The sequence below is a fragment of the Manis javanica genome, chromosome 8 (assembly GCF_040802235.1).
Source record: "Manis javanica isolate MJ-LG chromosome 8, MJ_LKY, whole genome shotgun sequence".
NCBI classification, from domain to species: Eukaryota; Metazoa; Chordata; class Mammalia; order Pholidota; family Manidae; genus Manis; species Manis javanica.
The window spans coordinates 12,918,420-12,940,703 of record NC_133163.1 but is presented as its reverse complement, the minus strand read 5'-3'; the positions used below and the strand labels follow the sequence as shown (position 1 = coordinate 12,940,703).

The following is a 22,284-nucleotide window of genomic DNA, read 5'->3' as shown; positions in this document are numbered from 1 at the left end:
AACAAAACCCCCAAACCAGATGGATTCACCACTGAATTTTATCATTTAGAGAAGACAAAATATCCATTTTCCTTAAAGGTTTCCAAAAAAAAAAGAAGAGGAGGGAATACTTCCAAATTCATTCAATGAAGCCAGCATCACTCTATTACTAAAACTAGGCAAAATCCCCACAAAAAAAGAAAATTACAGACCAATATCCCTGATGAACATAGATGCAAAAATACTCAACAAAATATTAGCAAACTGAATTCAAAAATACATCAAGAAGATCATACACCATGACCAAGTGGGATTCATCCCAGGGATGCAAGGATGGTACAACATTCGAAAATCCATCAACATCATCCACAACATCAACAAAAAGAAGGACAAAAACCACATGATCATCTCCATGGATGCTGAAAAAGCATTTGACAAAATTCAACATCTATTCATGATAAAAACTCTCAACAAAATGGGTATGGAGGGCAAGTACCTCAACATAATAAAGGCCATATATGACAAACCCACTGCCAACATCATACTTAACAGCGAGAACCTGAAAGTTTTTCCTCTAAGATCTGGAACAAGACAAGGAAGCCCACTCTCCCCACTTTTATTCAACACAATACTGGAGGTCCTAGCCACGACAATCGGAAAACACAAAGAAATAAAATGCATCCAGACTGGTCAGGAAGAAGTCAAACTGTCACCGTTTGCAGATAATAAGATATTGTACAAAGAAAACCCTAAAGACTACACTCCAAAACTACTAGAGCTAATATCTGAATTCAGCATAATTGCAGGATACAAAATTAATACACAGAAATCTGTTGCATTCCTATACACTAACGATGAACTAGCAGAAAGAGAAACCAGGAAAACAATTCCAATCACAATTGCATCAAAAAGAATAAAATACCTAGGAATAAACCTAGCCAAGGAAGTGAAAGATCTACACCCTGAACACTACAAGACACTCTTAAAAGAAATTAAAGAGGACACCAACAAATGGAAACTCATCCCATGCTCTTGGCTAGAAGAATTAATATGTGCCAAAATGGCCATCTGGACTAAAGCAATCTAAAGATTCAATGCAATCCCTATCAAAATACCAACAGCATTCTTCAGCAAACTTGAAGAAACAGTTCTAAAATTCATATGGAACTACAAAACACCCTGAATAGGCAAAGCAGTCCTGAGAAAGAAGAATAAAGCTTGGGGATTACACTCTCCAACTTCAAGCTCTACTATAAAGCCACAGTAATCAAGACAATTTGGTACTGGCACAAGAACAGATCCATAGACCAGTGGAACAGAATAGAGTCCAGATATTAATGCAAGCATAAATGATCAATTAATATATGATAAAGGAGCCACAGATATACAATGGGGAAATAACAGCCTCTTCAACAGCTGTTGTTGGCAAAACTTGACAGCTACCTGTTAGAGAATGAAACTGGATTACTGTCTAACTCCATATACAAAAGTAAACTCGAATTGGATCAAAGACCTAAACGTAAGTCATGAAACCATAAAACTCTTAGGAGTTTTAGGAAAAAACATAGGCAAAAATCTCTTGGACATAAACATGAGCAACTTCTTCATGGACGTATCTCCCTGGGCAAGGAAAACAAAAGCAAAAATGAACAAGTGGGACTATATCAAGCTGAAAAGCTTCTATACAGCAAAGGGCACCATCAATAGAACAAAAAGACACCCTACAGTATGGAAGAATGTATTCATAAATGACATATCAGATAAGGGTTTGACATCCAAAATATACAAAGAGCTCATGCACCTCAACCAACAAGAAGCAAACAATCTGATTTAAAAATGGGCAGAGGATCTGAACAGACATTTCTCCAAAGAAGAAATTCAGATGGCCAACAGACACATGAAAAGATGCTCCACATCGCTAATCATCAGAGAAATGCAAATTAAAACCACAATGAGATATCACCTCACACCAGTTAGGATGGCCAACATCCAAAAGACAACCAACAACAAATGCTGGTGAGGATGTGGAGAAAGGGGAACCCTCCTACACTGCTGGTGGGAATGTAAATTAGTTCAGCCATTGTGGAAAGCAGTATGGAGGTTCCTCAAAAAACTCAAAATAGAGATACAATTTGACCCAGGAGTTCCACTCCTAGGAATTTACCCTAAGAATGCAGGAGCCGAGATTCAAAAGGACATATGCACCCCTATGTTTATTGCAGCACCATTTACAATAGCCAAGAAATGGAAGCAACCTAAGTGTCCATCAGCAGATGAATGGATAAAGATGTGGTACATATACAAAATGGTAATATTATTCAATCATCAGAAGAAAACAAATCCTACCATTTGCAATAACATGGATGGAGCTGGAGGGTATTATGCTCAGCGAAATAAGCCAGGCAGAGAAAGACAAGTGCCAAATGATTTCACTCATCTGTGGAGCATAAGATCAAAGGAACAACTGAAGGAACAAAAGAGCAGCAGACTCATAGAACCCAAAAATGGACTAACAGTTACCAAAGGGAAAGGGACTGGGGGGGTGGGTGGGAAGGGAGGGAGAAGGGATAAGGAGCTTTATGATTAGCACACATAATGTAGGGGGAGGGACAAGGAAGGAAGTATAGCACAGAGAAGACAAGTAGTGATTCTATAGCATCTTACTAGGCCGATGGACAGTGACTGTAATGTGGTGTGTGGTGGGGACTTGATAATGGGGGGAATCTAGTAACCACAATATTCCTCATATAATTGTACATTAATGATACCAAAAAAAAAAAGTAATAAGAAATGACATTCACTTCTGTATCAAGCTAATCTGAGAACCTGGTAATATATTATATTAGCTCTTTCAGAAGGTGGGCTTCTTTCCCATTCAGCTGTATAAACAGCTGAAGATTATATAGCATTTATTATGTATCAGGCAATCTATATATTTTATTATTCATTTCTTGCATATTTTAGCATAAGACTGTTAACCTAACATACATAAAAATGTTTAGAATATAAAATATTTGAATAGCTGAGAGAAAATAAAAGAAATACAATATTTTCTTTTGACCTGTTATTTTTAAGGTAATATACAAATCAACTTCTTAGAAATGCCAATGAAATTTCATTAACATGTCATTTGTGAACTGTTTTGTCATTTGTTAGATTTTTATAATTACTAGAAATAGAACTTTAGTTGACATTACTCCCAACAGAGTGAATGACTAAACGAAGTAACTAATAATCTATCTTTGCATAAGTCCTAAAAAATTTTGTTTTTCTAATTTAGGATTCAGCTTTATAGTTGAGCTCCCTGTTCAACAAATAACCTCAACTGATGGTTTTTTGGCAATTGGCGATTCCTATCCAGTATTCAATCAGTCTTATAAGAACAGTGTGAGATAGGTATTACTAACTTACACCAACAGGGACTTAGGCTCGCAGAGTTCGTGTGATTTACCCAAGAAACATAAAAGGGCAACGGCAATGTCAAGATTCAAACCTGAGTCTTCTAAGTGACCCTCAATACCTACCCAAGTACCTCACAACTGCCAAAGCCCCAGAACTGGAAGAGGGAACCAACTCAGCTGTACCCTTTACAGTTACATGGAAAAACTTATCTTTTTTGTCATAACGGCTGAAGATCTCCAAAGTACTGGATCATGTATGATGAATAAAGAAAATTCAAAGAGAATACTTAAGTCTTTTAGCTAAGACCTTCATGCTCCACTTCAGTAGGCATCCGAGTTCCTAATAATGCTTACAATGGGTGTGTTTAAAGACTTTCTTCTCTGATACTTAGATGAATGTCTCAAAGAAAGCAAAGTGGTCAAAAGGAAGGCAGCAGAAAAGTTAAGGAGAGAAATAAAAACACAATCATTATTCTCACCAATAATCTAAAATTTCATCATGAAACAAAATAATTCTAAAAGATTAATCAAAGGTACTTCCTGGACTTGGCACTATCAATCTCAAGAATAATGCTGAGACAAGAGCATACGTTACATACTTTAATTAGACTATTATTATGCTTCATACTCTTATGGGCCATGGGGATGGGGCAGGGCAACAGGGTTACAAAAATATATAGGAGTGACCATAAGAGTTTATAATCTAGAATAAAATAGTAGATGTGAAGGAAAATTCAGAGAACCACTCAGCGCTGTGTTCTTGACATAGCTTCTCAGTGTTGCATTTCAGAAAATAAAACAATCATGAGGATTTGGACAGGCAGAAAATAGGAGGTGAAATAGGATGGGAGAACAAGATAAGGTAGGGCACCAGAGGATGGCAAAGTACACATAATTGCAGGGGTATAAAAGAAAATTAACCAAACCAGGAAGTAGGCAGAATATCAGGGTAACTGGAGAAATAAGGCAGGAGAAAACTGAGCTAAGCCTGACAGCAAGATGAGAATCTAGACTTGCATAATTAACTAGAAAAAAAAGGCACCAAAAGTTCTGAAACCAAAGAATAGTGCAATAATACTGAATTTTTAATGATGCTGCATATTATTTATAACAGAATATGTATAAAATGCATAAAATGGAAGAGAGAACTTGGGAGACAGACACACAAGAAAACCCCAACAATCCATGCATAAGGTAACATGAGTAGCAGCACTAGAAATAAAAAGGTAAATCCCAGGTTCATTTTGAAGGAAAAACATAGGACTTTGTGAGAAACAAGAAATAAAAAGATCAAAGTAGAAAAGAATCAAAATTGTCTCCAAGTTTTGCCTTAGGAAACTGATCAACAGATTAGTGATAAACCAAAAGAAACAAGAGAGCTGAAAAGAGAAATAAACCAAAACTCCGAGTGAAAGTGAGTTTTTTCATAAATATTACATGTATTTAAGTATGAGATCAAAAAGTCAGTCTTCTATATTCCAACATTCCATGAAGTCTTCAAGATATTAGATGAACAGCATTTCTTTTAGTTCAAAATATATAAAAATTCATCAGAAGAGTTTTCAGTTTCACTTCCAACGAAAACCTGACATGACACGTAGAGACATCTGATGAGGCTTTTCTATTATTCTAATTAGAGGCCAGAAAAAAATTATCTTAAAAAGATAATGAAACGGAAAGATCAGTGGTGAAATTTTTTAATAAAAATTGAGATTTTATTATATTCATAATAAAAGTTTCCACCTACTCCATTTAGTCATCAAAACTGATTTTCAATACAGAAATACCTACAATGATATTTCTTAGTTATTCCATCTTCTCATGCAAGCAAATATACCATCAGAGGACAAAAAGGAAAATCAGTATCCGTGGCTAACAATAGGCCAATTTTAGGGCAGCAAAGAAGCATGAAATGCAAATGCAAAAGTAAAACATTACTAGTAAACTCTTTCCTCACCTTTGCAGAATCATCTTAAAGACCTGTGATCAAACCAGTCAAGAAGTTCAGATAGATAATGAGACAAAGTATTAAATGTGTTGAAAGACAATATACACACGGTTTGATTTTATAAATCTGGTATTAAAAATTTCACATGTGTGAAACTGGCCCATAATTTTCCTTCTGCATACTCTATGTGTTTTTGGAATCAAGATTATACTAGCCAAATACAATGAACTAGAGGAAATAATTCCACTTTTTTTGTTCTCAGAGTTTGTGAAGATTAGAATTATCTATGACTTGAAAGTTTGGCAGAACTTTTTCTGAAAACTGTATCAAGCGTTTTCCTAGTCAGAGGATTTTTACTTACCAATTTCTTCGTTACATGACTGTTCTGGCTTTCTATTCTTTATTCAGTCATTTTGGAAATTTATAGATATCAAGATTCCTGTGCATGTTAAAGTTTGAGGAACCTACTTCTGAACACTAACTCCCATCACTTCTCAAACTATATGATATTTGTCCCAATATTTCAGTTTTCTTTTGTTAACCTCTCAATTTCAACATTACAACTATGGTTTTACACTGACCATATTGTTTCGATTTTCTATGCTCACCAATCAATCCTTTTCGCATTTTAGAAAATCTCCTGATTTCACTTTGCTTCTCCCGACAAATACATCTTTTAGAAACTGTTTTAGTGAGGACCTATTAGTGGAAAACACACTCAGCTTTACATGTCTGAAAATGTCTATTTTGCTCTCTCCTCTGGAAAAAAGTTTTGCTGGGTATACAATTCTAACTGACAGTTATTATCTCTGTGCATTTTGTAGACATTCTTCCACTCTCCTATGGTTTTCATGGTTGATGCTGGAAAAAAAATTGCTAATCTAATCATTGTTCCTTTAAAATAAGTCTTTTCTCTGGTTGGTTTTCAGGTATCTCTCTTTCTGGTATTCAAGAGCTTTCCTATGAAGCATTTATGTGGGAGTTTCCTTAAACTTGTCTGCTTTGGATTTGATCTGTTTCCTAAATCTGCAAAATTTTTAAAACTTTTTTCCAGTTTTATTGAGATATAATTGACAAACAGAACTGTATAAGTTTAAGGTGTAGAGCATAATGACTTGACTTTATATGTTGTCAAGAGATATGATTTTATATTATATATAATTACCGCAGTAAATTTAGTTAACATCCATCATCTCATATAGACACAAGAAAAGAAAAAGAAGTTTTTTTCTGGTGCTGAGAACTCAGGATTTACTCTCTTAACAACTTTCAAATATACCATACAGCAGTGGGAACTATGGTCATCATGTTGCCCATTACATCCCTAGTACTTATTTATCTTGCAATTGGAAGTTTGTACCTTTTGACCACCTTCCTCATCCCTTAATTCTGGTAATCACAAAAACATGTTTTATTTTGATGACGTCTAGCTTATCAATTTTTTTCTTTTATGGGTTGACCTTTTGCTGTTATACCTAAAACTTCATTGCCTAACCCAAAGATCACAAAGATTTTCTCCTGATAGTTTTGTTGTGTTAGCACTTAGATTTAGCCCCATGAGCCACTTGGAGTTATTTTTGTGTATGATGTGGGTTCAGGGTCCAAAATCAACCTTTTTGCAAGTTGATACCCAATATTCCTAGGACCATTTGTTGAAAAGACTATCCTTTTTCCATTGAATTGCATTGGTGCCTTTATGGGAAATCAATACCAATACAATGTCTTGATTACTGTAGTTTTATAGTCAGTAAGTGTAAGTCTTCCAATTTTGCTCTTCTTTTTCAAAATTGTGTTGGCTATTCTTGGTCTTTTGCATTTCCATATAAATTTTAGGATCACTTTGTCAACTTCTGCAAAAAAAAAGCCAGCTGGGATTTTGAGAGGGATTACATTGAATATGTAATCAATTTGGGGGAGAATTGCCACATGAAAAATACTGAGTCTTCCAACCCAGGAACTTGGAATGTCTATCCATTGTTTAGCTCATTCTTTTCTCAATAACGTTTTTGCAGTTTTCAATAAACAAGCCTATTTATGATGTTAGATGTATGTTTTCCATAGATGTCCTTTATCAGGCTGTGGAGGTGTTTTTCTGTTCCTAGTGTGTTGAGAATGATTATCATGAATTGGTGTCAAATTTTTTTCAATGCTTTTTCTGTGTCTATGGAGATCATCATGTGGTTTTTGTCTTTTTTATTGAGGTATCGTTGATATATAATCTTATATTGGTTTCAAGAATACAACACAATGGTTCAACAGCAACCCATATTATTAAATCCTCACCCCAGCTAGTGTGGTTACTATCTGTCAACATAGAAAGAAGTTCCAGAATCATTGACTATATTCTGTTTTACCATCCTCATGACCAAGTTATATTATGATTGAGAATTTTTGTGCCCTCTTTCTCCCTCACCCTCCCAACTTTATTTCCCAATGCACCCCAACTACCCCATGGTAACTTCCAGTGACTTCTCAGTGTCTATGAGTCTACTGCTATTTTGTTCATTTTGTTTTGTTTTTGCTTTTACATTCCATAAATAAATGAAATCACATGGTATTTGTCTTTTTCCACCTGGCTTATTTCACTTAGCCTAATAATACCCTCTAGCTCCATCTATGTTGTTGCAAATGGCATGATTTCTTTTTTTATGGTTGAATAATATTCTATTGTGTATTTGGACCACATCTTCTTTATCCATTCATCTACTGATGGACACTTAAGTTGTTTCCATAACTTGGCTATTGTAAATAGTGCTGCGATAAACACAGGGGTGCATATATCTTTTTGAATCAGTGATTTTGTTTTCTTCAGGTAAATTTCTAGAAGTGGAATTACTGGGTCATATGGTACTTTTATTTTCAGTTTTTTGAGGAATCTCCATACTGCTTTACATAGTGGCTGTACCAATTGGCTTTCCCACCAAGAGTGTAGGAGGGTTCTCATTTCTCCACATTCCCACCAACACTATCTGCAAATAATATGTTCAATCAATCCTAGTAAATTCTCAGCTATTATCTCTTTAGATAGTGTTTCTCCTTACTCTCTTAGCTCCTTCTGGGATTCTGATTAAGACAAATTTATTCCTTCTCTGTCTGTCCTCTTAATCTCTCTTTTATATATGCCACCTCTTTTGTCTCCATTCTATAGTCTGCATATTTCCCTGAAATCCATCTCCCAAACTGTTAATTCTCTCTTTAGCTACATCTCATCTGTTAGAAAATCATTAACTAAGCTTATAGTTTGAATTGACTTTTCACTTCTAGAAGTACTATTGGTTCTTTTTCAAATCTGTCTGGTCAGTTTGTAAAGTACCTTGTTCCTTAACATTACTATTAAATCTTTAATTTTAAAAACCATATAAGCATGTATATCATATTTCATATCTAACAATTCCAACCATCTCTGTGGGTCTCATTCTGCTGTTTGTTACTTCCACTTCTTTCACTTGTGCCTCTTTGCTTCTTGGATATTTGTGATTATTGATAGTAAGATCATGTCTGTAAACTTTCTTTGGTACTTCTTTAAGGTCTGGGTGAAAGTTTATTCTTCCAAAGGATTTCCATTTGCTTTTATTAGGCACTCGACAATACCACCACCTCAGTACTACTATAAACCAAATTCTCACTTGTTTTTTGTTCTCTGGAATCACACAAGTGCATACCAATTCAAACTACAAAATTGCATACCTGGCTTATGTTTTGAATGCTCTGGGATGGATTTTGGTAATTTTTTCTTCCCTTCACACCCAAATCTAAAATGAAAAGTTTCCTCTCCATCTCCCTTTGCAGGCTGGATTTTTTCTCATTTAGTCTTTTTCTGAGCAGTATTCTTATCACCTCTTAGGAGCCTTAGATGTTCTCTCTCATACCAGGTGTGAAAATGGCAAATCCAGAGAACTAGCTCACAATTCACTGGGAGATTTCCCCAGCATAACCTCTGCCTTCAGGGAACGTACTTACTTCTTTAGATTCTGCTCCTGTTTTCCTTTTTGATACTAAGGATTTTCCTTATTCTTGCCAGCTGACCTATACAGTTGAATAGAGTTTTTTATAAAGGTATTTTTAGCTGGCATTTTAGGAGTTTAAAAATAAGAGGAATATTCTAAGATATCTAAGTCGTCATTAGAAAGAGAAAATAAACTGCTTTTCTATTTCTACTAATATATTTGGAATATACTGCCAAATATAAATTTGAGAGATGAAGGAACTGAATTAGTTTCATGACTCGTTATATACTATAAAATTCAGTGAAAAAAATTAATACATACTACATTTTAATAAAGTGCTTGGGAAGATCTGTAGATTCAAGGTGTATTCTGCTATAGAGAAGTCTTCTACTGATACTGAAAAAACATGACCTTAATCTGAATTTTTATAACTTATTTTCTAACAGAGCAGCTACAAATTTATTTTTTAAACAAAATCAGTAACAATTGGGTTAATCAAAAGCAAAAGTAAAAATGAAGTAGTTTAATTAATTGTACTAATGTTTTTACTAAGTTTTTGCTTTTGCTAAAAAGCATAAAAGGTAACAACATTTAAATTTTAGTATGAAAAAGGATGTGATAGGGTGGGATGGGGCTAGTTTCAGGGGGAAAAATACATCTTTACAAATTATCTGAAGGACAGAATGCACAAGAACATTTTCCAGTTGACAATCAGTCTATATATATTCTTCCTGACAATAAAATGCTTAGTTGGTAAAAATAAACTCTAAGTCCTATTCACTGGTGGCTATGAAGTTCAACTCTATACAATATGTTAAACTACTACAGGAAATGATGAAGACCTTGTATAGCAAAGCACTACGCATGAAGGCTCATTACCAAGTGATGTAAAGACAAATTATATATATGAACTTAAACATACATGTAGAGCAGTGGCTAGGACTGACTGTGGAAGCCCAGAAGAAAGTAATTTGGAAAGTATGGGTAAATACCCTTAAAAGCTCAGAGGCAATCCATCTTGTCAGGGACTGGGAATCTAGGAAGGTACACAGGCACCTGAGAATATGATACTAAACTTCAGTGGAGAAAAAGAATGGTCTACCCTTTAAGGGGCTCTCTCTTCTTCCAGGGAAAGAGACAACAGGTCTGATGAAGATGGAAAAAAAATTAATATCCTCTTTTTCACTTGTACGTCATGGAAGGAAAATGAGAGTAGCAAGATCTCACATCAGTGGTGACTGCATAGCAGCACATTCCAGGAACACTCCTGAAAGGAACAGCTAGGTAACTGACAGGACCAAGTGCAAAATGAACATGAGGTGCCCTGTTTATGAATTATTTAGATTTCAGAACAGTGAAAGCAGAGCACTGAACCAAATGTGGGCTCCTCTGAAGGCAGGGATCTCTGGACTTCACAGGTGGCACACCCATGAGGCCCTGACTCTTGAGCAGCAAGAACAGGAGTAGTAAAAATTCAGAAGGCAGAGAAAAGAATAAAATCAAGATCACCTAAAACTGTATTTCCCAGGGACAACCACTGCTATCATTTTTGTGTATATCCCAGAGATTTTTCTATATACATATATACATGTAGACACATTGATACCATTTTTTTTTTATTATGGAAGTGGTATATTGTACATTCTCTCCTGTAGCCTTTTTTTAGACTTAGTACATTATGGAGAGCTTTCAAAAATGTTAGTGATCAGATAATTTCAATCTCATTATACAGATTGTATATATATATATATATATATATATACACACATATGAATGAATATAAATAAGAACATACAGATCCATGTTGCATTTAACCAAAGTCACAGATTTCTGAAGGGTCTTGAGTTTTTCATTATTAAAAAGAATAAGCACTAAATATCAATAAAATTGAGTGAGGAATAAATGAGCCAATCAGTATAAAGTATTTCACAGAATACATGGCAAGTAACAAGCTTTCTATAAATGTTAGTGATTTTTTAAATATTGTGTGCTGTGTAAAGACTGAACTTATTTACATTCCCAAGAGCAGGGTAAAAAAATTGGTTTTCTTAAATCCTTGCCAATTCTTTCAAATTTTGTCTTTTGTATTTCTTCTATGACCTGTTTGTTCATGTTCTTTGATAGTTCTCCTACTGGATACTTTATGCTTTTTAAATTTGAGCTGATTTCTGTATTGGGGATTATCAGTGCTTTGTTATAAGAATACCAAGAACTTTTTTAACCTTAAAAAAAAAAACTAAGACTTACCTCCAGTTCCTAGGACCTTCAGAAGCTCAAAATTTTCAATTCCCACCTTCTCTGCATGTCCTGTTAAATTAGCTAAAAAAGAAAGAGGAAAAAGAAATTATTTGAGGGGATCAGTAATAGAAGGGGCCCACAGGAGCTTCTGAGGTACAAGCAATGTTTTATTACTTGACTTGGATGATTAAGCCAGGGTTCACATTATAGTTATTTGTTAAACTGTACAGCTATGTTTTATGTAATTTTCTATATGTTATACCATAAAAACTTTTTTTTAAGAATTCAGTAACTATATATCATTTGTACCAAAGGTTACATAAAAACAAAATGTTCACAAAAACCACATGATCATCTCCATAGATACTGAAAAAGCATTCGACAAAATTCAACATCCATTCATGATAAAAACTCTCAACAAAATGGGCATAGAGGGCAAGTACCTCAACATAATAAAGGCCATATATCATAAACCCACAGCTAACATCATACTGAACAGCGAGAGGCTGAAAGCTTTTCCTCTGAGATCTGGAACAAGACAGGGATGCCCACTCTCCCCACAGTTATTCAACATAGTACTGGAGGTCCTAGCCATGGCAATTAGACAAAACAAAGAAATACAAGGAATCCACATTGGTAAAGAAGAAGTCAAACTGTCACTATTTGCAGATAACATGATATTGTACATAAAAAACCCTGAAGACTCCACTGCAAAACTACTAGAACTAATATCGGAATTCAGCAAAGTTGAAGGATACAAAATTAACACACAGAAATCTGTGGCTTTCCTATACACTAACATTGAACTAATAGAAAGAGAAATCAGGAAAACAATTCCATTCACAATAGCATCAAAAAGAATAAAATACCTAGGAATAAACCTAACCAAGGAAGTGAAAGACCTATACCCTGAAAACTACAAGACACTTAAGAGAAATTAAAGAGGTCACTAACAAATGAAAACTCATCCCATGCTCCTGGCTAGGAAGAATTAATATTGTCAAAATGGCCATCCTGCCCAAAGCAATATACAGATTCAATGCAATCCCTATCAAATTACCAACAGCATTCTTCAATGAACTGGAACAAATAGTTCAAAAATTCATACGGAAACACCAAAGACCCCGAATAGTCAACGCAATCCTGAGAAGGAAGAATAAAGTGGGGTGGATCTCGCTGCCCAACTTCAAGCTGTACTACAAAGCCACAGTAATCAAGACAATTTGGTACTGGCACAAGAACAGAGCCACAGACCAGTGGAACAGAATAGAGACTCCAGACATTAACCCAAACATATATGGCCAATTAATATACAATAAAGGAGCCATGGACATACAATGGGGAAATGACAGTCTCTTCAACAGATGTTGCTGGCAAAACTGGACAGCTACATGTAAGAGAATGAAACTGGATCACTGTCTAACCCCATACACAAAAGTAAACTCCAAATGGATCAAAGACCTGAATGTAAGTCATGAAACCATAAAACTCTTAGAAAAAGACGTAGGCAAAAATTTCATGGACATAAACATGAGTGACTTCTTCATGAACGTATCTCCCCGGGCAAGGGAAACCAAGGCAAAAATGAACAAGTGGGACTATATCAAGCTGAAAAGCTTCTGTACAGGAAAGGACACCATCAATAGAACAAAAAGGCATCCTACAGTATGGGAGAATATATTCATAAATGACAGATCCAATAAAGGATTGACATCCAAAATATATAAAGAGCTCACACACCTCAACAAACAAAAAGCAAATAATCCAATTTAAAAAATGGGCAGAGGAGCTGAATAGACAGTTCTCTAAAGAAGAAATCCAGATGGCCAACAGGCACATGAAAAGATGCTCCACATCGCTAATCATCATAGAAATGCAAATTAAAGCCACAATGAGATATCACCTCACACCAGTAAGGATCGCCATCATCGAAAAGACAAACAACAACAAATGTTGGCGAGGCTGTGGAGAAAGGGCAACCCTTCTACACTGCTGGTGGGAATGTAAACTAGTTCAACCATTGTGGAAAGCAGTATGGAGGTTCCTCAGAATGCTCAAAATAGAAATACCATTTGACCCAGGAATTCCACTTCTAGGGATTTACCAAAAGAATGCAGCACTCCAGTTTGAAAAAGACAGATGCACCCCTATATTTATCGCTGCACTATTTACAATAGCCAAGATATGGAAGCAACCTAAATGTCCATCAGTAGATGAATGGGTAAAGATGATGTGGTACATATACACAATGGAATATAACTCAGCCATAAGAAAAAAACAGATCCTACCATTTGCAACAACGTGAATGGAGCTAGAGAGTATTATGCTCAGTGAAATAAGCCAGGTGGAGAAAGACAAGTACCAAATGATTTCACTCATATGTGGAGTATAAGAACAAAGGAAAACTGAAGGAATAAAACAGTAGCAGAATCACAGAACCCAAGAATGGACTAATAGTTACCAAAGGGAAAGGGACTGGGGGATGGGTAGGAAGGGAGGGATAAGGGCAGGGAAAAAGAAAGGGGACCTTACGATTAGCATGCATAGTGGGGGGGGGGGGCACGGGAGGGCTGTGCAACACAGAGAAGACAAGTAGTGATTTTACAGCATCTTACTACGCAGATGGACAGTGACTGTGAAGGGGTATGTGGGGGGACTTGGTGAAGGGGGGAACCTAGTAAATATAATGTTCTTTCTATAATTGTAGATTAATGATACCAAAATTTTAAAAAATGTTCATAGACTCTCTACTTGCCAATATGATCTGAAAATAAACACAAATTCTAAAAATAGCTTGATACGTAGTAGAAAGAAAACTGGACAGATTTAAAAGATGATTCACATATTCAACAAATATTTACTGTTTACTAAACACCATCCCAGGTTTTAGCCTGGATTCTACTCCCATTTCTGCCACTATATACCTGCACATGATTTTGCCTGCATCAGTCACTCTGTCTCTGCTCCCTTATCTCTGAAATGAAAGCATTGGTCCCAATAAACTCTTAATATCTCTGTCAACTTAAAATTCTAGGACTATGTTTAAAAATATAAACTTCAGAAATATATTGTCTTAAATAAACAAAATTACGATATCATATAGATGAGCATTTTTAAAGTCTATTAAATCCTGGTCCTCTCCTATGAGGTATTAATAGGTGTTATGTTTGGGGGAAATGTGCTTTCAAGTCAAACAAAGTTGAAAATGGTTGACTTAAACAAAGTTAAATGAGTTTCTTACTGCTGAACATCACAGGTTCTGCACCATGCAAATATGCATGTGAGTCCAAAATTTCTCAATCATAATATAAGTTGGGCACAGGAATGGTAGTACAACATGGAGAAGATAGCCGATGACTCTGTAACATCTTTCTATGTTAGCAGATCGTAACTGCATTAGTAGGTTGAGGAGTTATTAACATGGGTAACTGTTGAATCACTGTGTTGTATACTTGAAACCAATATAAGGTTGTATATCAATGATATTTCAACAAAAAAATGCATGTGAATCTTCAAGACTGAGATACTGCATTTGTCAAATTTATAGGACCATAAAATTATTTTTTATAGCAATGCCAATTAATTATGTAAAACAGTATTCTGTAGATGTGATTAAGGCAGGCTTGGTCCAAATCTTAGCTCTATCACTTAAAAGCTGTGAAATCTTGAACAAATTACTCCTCTTTGTCTCAGGTCCCTTTGCTATAAAATAAGGATAATAAAAATACCTTCCCTCAAAGTGTACTGATATCTGCAATTTACTTTGAAATGCATAAAAAATAAGATGGATTAATGGACGAATATAGGTATAATACAGATGTGACATAAAGTAAATACAACAAAATGTTAATTATAGAATCTAGAGTGTGAAAGTAAGGGTGTTCAAGATACAGCTCTTCCAAATTCTCTGTATATTTGAAAATGTCCATTAAAATAGAAAATAAAATAACACCTACTCATAGGGTTGTGATGAGGATTAAATGAGCTAAATTTATACAATACTTGCTGTGTACCAGTTGCATTATTGTAAGTGTTTGTAAATAAATAATGCTTTTGGGACTACAACTTTAAGAAAATTAGACCCAACTAAGAACTTCTAGAATAAAGTTTCAGGGGGATAAGTAATTTTAGTATCTCTTCAAAGTTTAACTAAATTTTTTTAAATTGTGGTAAAAAAATAACAAAATTTACCATCTTAACCATTTTTAAGTGTATAAAACACTATATGTACATTGTTGCAAAACAAACTCTGTATCATTGAACAGCTCCTCTTTTTCCCCTCCCCCCAGCTTCTGGACCCACCTTCTACTTTGTTTCTAGGAGTTTGACTATTAATGCCTAATTTTATAGTGGGAACAAATCAGTGTGCATGGTCCATGCCTGGGGTTCACAATGACATCAAGATCTAAAATGAATACCAAAAACATTGCTAGTACCTTACAGTGAAAACAGTACCATACCCTCCTATAGTATGTCAAGCAGATTATGTTAAACCAAACTCACAGGATACCATCAGGTTTGAAATAATGATTTGGCTCTAACTGAATGTTAAATTTTGTTATTTTATTATGCAAAAATAAAAAAGTATAAGATATTATTAAGGAGCCATATGTTGAAATGTTAAAAATTATTATTCCTGATTCTCATGATTTAGGAGTCATCCTTTACTGTGAGATATGTAAATGCCCAGCTTTCCGTAAGCATTGTCCATACACTTCATTTCTCCCTTATCTGTATTTGTAGTGAGACTAGGAAGATAAGAACTATTTTCTGATACACAACCACTTTGGTAACTAGCTAGCAGAACTGCTTCATAGGAAATAAAAGAGGTCACAGATTAATTTCACTTTGTTCTGAGAGCATACCGTCCAGGAAACCCTGGTTACTCACAAAGGTCTTTCAGAAGATCTGTGAAGGGCAGTTTTTGTTCATTATCTACTACTTCTATTATTTGGTTTCTGACATAAATGAACACTCTGCCTGCAAGCGGAGCTCAAGGTTTCCCCAACCTCCTATCCTGGGGTACAAAGAATTGACAGAGCTCAAGATAAAGGGAACTGATGTCTTCAGTACTTTGGGGTGGGGTGGTGGTGAAGGTTTCCAGGTGATAAGGAAGTTAGTTAGCTCTAGTTTCTTCAAGGTATAATCTCTTTGGGTTCTCCTTTCTTTGGCTTAGCTGTTGCAAATCTATTTACTCTTTGTATTGCTTTTCTATCAAGACTGTTCCCAGGTTGCTGGTGAGGTAAGGCAGAGTTGGGAGAGGTTCTTCCTCCTTCATACCTCCAGCCCCAGGTCATGGGAAAACCCAAGAATCCTAGGCTTGAAAAGAGGTTAGTCCTGGGCTTATAAAAACCGACTCTTTTGCACCTCAAGTTTATCTTTCCTGGCATTTTGTTGCTTAAGAATGGTGAGATTACAGAGAACAAGCTTAGAGGCTATCCACTTACGGCATAACGCACCAATAAAACTTGGGCAGGTCCATGTCGTCCAGTGCAGCTCACCAAGGGCAAGGCTTCATTTAGGGATAAGGTACCAAAGATCAAGTTTGTCATAACATACTCCTTGACTTCATTTTGTCCTTAATTCATAAATTATTTATTTATGAAATTAATTATAATTTCTCTGGTGTTGAAACAAAAATATTATTTACCATTTAACCTTGATTTTCTTTTCTCATTATTTTGTTTTTGAAGTGCTGAGAAATAGAAGCAAAAAGTTCATGGGTCAATTTTTGCTCAAGGGGAAAATTAACTGAAGATATTTGAGTACCAAAAATCTATAATTTTTAACCGATTTTTAGTTTTATTGAGATGTAATTTATATACAATAACACTCACTCACTTAGTTTGATAAATTTTGGTAATTATGTACAGTTATGAAACCTCCACTACAATCAAGATATAAAACAGTACTATTGTCTTGCAAAATTTCAGGATGTCCTTTTGAAGCCAGTCACCTCCCTGACCTGGGAACTGGTGTAGGCAATGAATGATTTAACTCCAGTCATTATAGTTTTAACTTTTCTAGAATTTCATATAAATGGAATCATACAGTGCATAGTTTCTTTGCATTCAACTTCATTCAATTAGCCTAATATTTTTTATTTTCATCCAGGTGTGTGTGTGTGTGTGTGTGTGTGTGTGTGTGTGTGTGTATGTTACTACTTCATTCGTTTTTATTACAGAGTAGTATTCTGTAATACTGATATACCACAGTTTGCTTTTCCATTCACTAGTTGTAGGCATATGTTGATCAGATTTATGTTGCGTGCAGTTTGGGGCCACGAAGAAGTATTTCTGTAGACATATAGTTTCATTTCTCTTGGGTAAATACCTAGAAGTGAGACCTGCATATATGTTACATCCACATCTACCTTTATAAGATATTACCATACTATTTTATTAAAGTGGATGTGGTATTTTGCATTCACACCAATAATACATGAGAAGACCATTTGCGATACATCCTCTTGAAGACATGGTGATATCAAATTTTTTAATTTTAATCACTCTAGTGAGTGTGAAGTGGTATCTAACTGTGTTTGTTTATGGACTCTATTTGTAGAGCAGAGCTAGGGTCACAGCAACACAACAGAGATACACCCTCAGCCTCCACTCATGAATAGCCGCCTTCATTATCAACATCCCCCACCATAGTGGTACATTTGTTACAACTGATGAACCTACACTGACATACCATTATTACCCAAAGTCCATAGTTTACATTAGGATTCATTCATCATGCTGTACATTGTATGGGTTTGGGCAAATGTATCTCTCATTGTGGTATTTAGTATCATACAGAGTAGCTTCACTGTCCTAAAAATCCTTTGTGCTCCACCTATTCCTCCTTCCCTACCCCCAACCTTTGGCAACCACTAATTTTTTTACTTTCTCCATAGTTTTGCCTCTTCTAGAATGTAATATTGTATATATCTTTTTCAGATTGGCTTACTGGTTAGCAAAATGCAGTTAAGTTTCCTCCATGTCTTTTCATGGCTTGATAGCTCATTTCTTTTTAGTGCTAAATAACAGTCTACTGTTTGGATGTAACACAATTTATTAATTTATTTGCCTACTTAAAGACATTATGGTTGCTTCCAGGTTTTAACAATGATGAAAAAAGCTGCTATAAACAACCATGAGCAGGTTTCTGTGTGGACATAAATCTTCAACTTCTTTGGGTAAACGTCAAGGAGCACAAATGCTGAGTTATAATGAGTACGTTTAATTTTTTAAGAAAATGCCAAACTGACTCTAAAGTGGCTGTACCATTCTGAGTTCCCAAAAACAATGCATGAGATTTCCTATTGCCCCACATGTTCTGGAGCATTTGGTGTTCTCAGCACTCTGTGTTTTGGCCATTCTAATCATTGTATAATGGCACCTGAATGTTTATTTTTTTAAATTATTTAATTATTTATTTTTTATTTTGGCATCATTAATCTACAATTACATGAAGAACATTATGTTTACTAGGCTCCCCACTTCACGAAGTCCCCCCCCACACCCCTTCACAGTCACTGTCCATCTGCGTAGTAAGATGCTGTAAAATCACTACTTGTCTTCTCTGTGTTGCACAGCCCTCCCGTGCCCCCCCCCCCTATGCATGCTAATCGTAAGGTCCCCTTTCTTTTTCCCTGCCCTTATCCCTCCCTTCCCACCCATCATCCCCAGTCCCTTTCCCCTTGGTAACTATTAGTCCATTCTTGGGTTCTGTGATTCTGCTACTGTTTTATTCCTTCAGTTTTCCTTTGTTCTTATACTCCACATATGAGTGAAATCATTTGGTACTTGTCTTTCTCCACCTGGCTTATTTCACTGAGCATAATACCCTCTAGCTCCATTCACGTTGTTGCAAATGGTAGGATCTGTTTTTTTCTTATGGCTGAGTAATATTCCATTGCGTATATGTACCACATCATCTTTACCCATTCATCTACTGATGGACATTTAGGTTGCTTCCATATCTTGGCTACTGTAAATAGTGCAGCGATAAATATAGGGGCGCATCTGTCTTTTTCAAACTGGAGTGCTGCATTCTTTTGGTAAATTCCTAGAAGTGGAATTCCTGGGTCAAATGGTATTTCTATTTTGAGCATTCTGAGGAACCTCCATACTGCTTTCCACAATGGTTGAACTAGTTTACATTCCCACCAGCAGTGTAGGAGGGTTCCCCTTTCTCCACAACCTCGCCCACATTTGTTGTTGTCTTTTCAGTAATGGCGATCCTTACTGTTGTAAGGTGATATCTCATTGTGATTTTAATTTGCATTTCTCTGATGACGAGCGATGTGGAGCATCTTTTCATGTGCCTGTTGGCCATCTGGATTTCTTCTTTAGAGAACTGTCTATTCAGCTCCTCTGCCCATTTTTTAATTGGATTATTTGCTTTTTGTTCGTTGAGATGTGTGAGCTCTTTATATATTTTGGATGTCAATCCTTTATCAGATCTGTCATTTATGAATATATTCTCCCATACTGTAGGATACCTTTTTGTTCTATTGATGGTATCCTTTCTTGCACAGAAGCTTTTCAGCTTGATATAGTCCCACTTGTTCATTTTTGCCTTGGTTTCCCTTGCCTGGGGAGATACGTTCATGAAGAAGTCACTCATGTTTATGTCCATGAAATTTTTGCCTACGTCTTTTTCTAAGAGTTTTATGGTTTCATGACTTACATTCAGGTCTTTGATCCATTTGGAGGTTACTTTTGTGTATGGGGTTAGACAGTGATCCAGTTTCATTCTCTTACATGTAGCTGTCCAGTTTTGCCAGCAACATCTGTTGAAGAGACTGTCATTTCCCCATTGTATGTCCATGGCTCCTTTATTGTATATTAATTGGCCATATATGTTTGGGTTAATGTCTGTAGTCCCTATTCTGTTCCACTGGTCTGTGGCTCTGTTCTTGTGCCAGTACCAAATTGTCTTGATTACTGTGGCTTTGTAGTACAGCTTGAAGTTGGGGAGCGAGACCCCCCCACTTTATTCTTCCTTCTCAGGATTGCGTTGGCTATTCGGGGTCTTTGGTGTTTCCGTATAAATTTTTGAACTATTTGTTCCAGTTCATTGAAGAATGCTGTTGGTAATTTGACAGGGATTGCATCGAATCTGTATAATGCTTTGGGCAGGATGGCCATTTTGATGATATTAAATCTTCCTAGCCAGGAGCATGGGATGAGTTTCCATTTGTTAGTGTCCTCTTTAATTTCTCTTAAGAGTGTCTTGTAGTTTTCAGGGTATAGGTCTTTCACTTCCTTGGTTAGGTTTATTCCTAGGTATTTTATTCTTTTTGATCCTATTGTGAATGGAATTGTTTTCCTGATTTCTCTTTCTATTAGTTCATTATTAGTGTATAGGAAAGCCACAGATTTCTGTGTGTTAATCTTGTATCCTGCAACTTTGCTGAATTCCGATATTAGTTCTAGTAGTTTTGCAGTGGAGTCTTCAGGGTTTTTTATGTACAATATCATGTTATCTGCAAATAGCGACAGTTTGACTTCTTCTTTACCAATGTGGATTCCTTGTATTTCTTTGTTTTGTCTAATTGCCATGGCTAGGACCTCCAGTACTATGTTGAATAACTGTGGGGAGAGTGGGCATCCCTGTCTTGTTCCAGATCTCAGACGAAAAGCTTTCAGCCTCTCGCTGTTCAGTATGATGTTAGCTGTGGGTTTATGATATATGGCCTTTATTATGTTGAGGTACTTGCCCTCTATGCCCATTTTGTTGAGAGTTTTTATCATGAATGGATGTTGAGTTTTGTTGAATGCTTTTCCAGCATCTATAGAGATGATCATGTGGTTTTTGTCCTTTTTGTTGATGTGGTGGGTGATGTTGATAGATTTTTGAATGTTGTACCATCCTTGCATCCCTGGTATGAATCCCACTTGGTCATGGTGTATGTATTTTTGAATTCGGTTTGCAAATATTTTGTTGAGTATTTTTGCATCTACGTTCATCAGGGATATTGGTCTGTAGTTTTCTTTTTTGGTGGGGTCTTTGCCTGGTTTTGGTATTAGGGTGATGTTGGCTTCGTAGAATGAGTTTGGGAGTATTCCTTCTTCTATTTTTTGGAAAACTGTAAGGAGAATGGTTATTATGTCTCCTCTGTATGTCTGATAAAATTCCGAGGTAAATCCATCTGGCTCGGAGGTTTTGTTCTTGGGTAGTTTTTTAATTACCACTTCAATTTCTTTGCTGATAATTGGTTTGTTTAAATTTTGTGTTTCTTCCTTGGTCAGTCTTGGAAGGTTGTATTTTTCTAGGAAGTTGTCCATTTCTTCTAGGTTTTCCAGCTTGTTAGCATAAAGGTTTTCATAGTAGTCTCTAATAATTCTTTGTATTTCTGTGGGGTGTGTCATGATGTTTCCTGTCTCATTTCTCATTCTGTTGATGTGTGTTGATCCTCTTTTTCTCTTAATAAGTCTGGCTAGAGGCTTATCTATTTTGTTTATTTTCTCAAAGAACCAGCTCTTGGTTTCATTGATTTTTTCTATTGTTTTATTCTTCTCAATTTTATTTATTTCTTCTCTGATCTTTATTATGTCCCTCCTTCTGCTGACATCCGGCCTCATTTGTTCTTCTTTTTCCAATTTCGATAATTGTGACATTAGACTATTCATTTGGGTTTGTTCTTCCTTCTTTAAATATGCCTGGATTGCTATATACTTTCCTCTTAAGACTGCTTTTGCTGCATCCCACAGAAGTTGGGGCTTTGTGTTGTTGTTGTCATTTGTTTCCATATATTGCTTGATCTCTATTTTAATTT

General features: G+C 35.8%; 1 protein-coding gene across 1 annotated transcript in view; it reads right to left on the bottom strand.

Moving 5' to 3' along the window:
* RPS6KA5 (ribosomal protein S6 kinase A5) overlaps window positions 1-22,284 on the bottom strand; it is a 190,738-nt gene that overhangs the window by 113,366 nt on the left and 55,088 nt on the right. Inside the window, exon 2 of the mRNA XM_073241979.1 lies at window positions 11,523-11,594. Within this exon, the coding sequence (XP_073098080.1) occupies window positions 11,523-11,594 (72 nt within the window). The remainder of the gene's footprint in view (window positions 1-11,522; window positions 11,595-22,284) is intronic.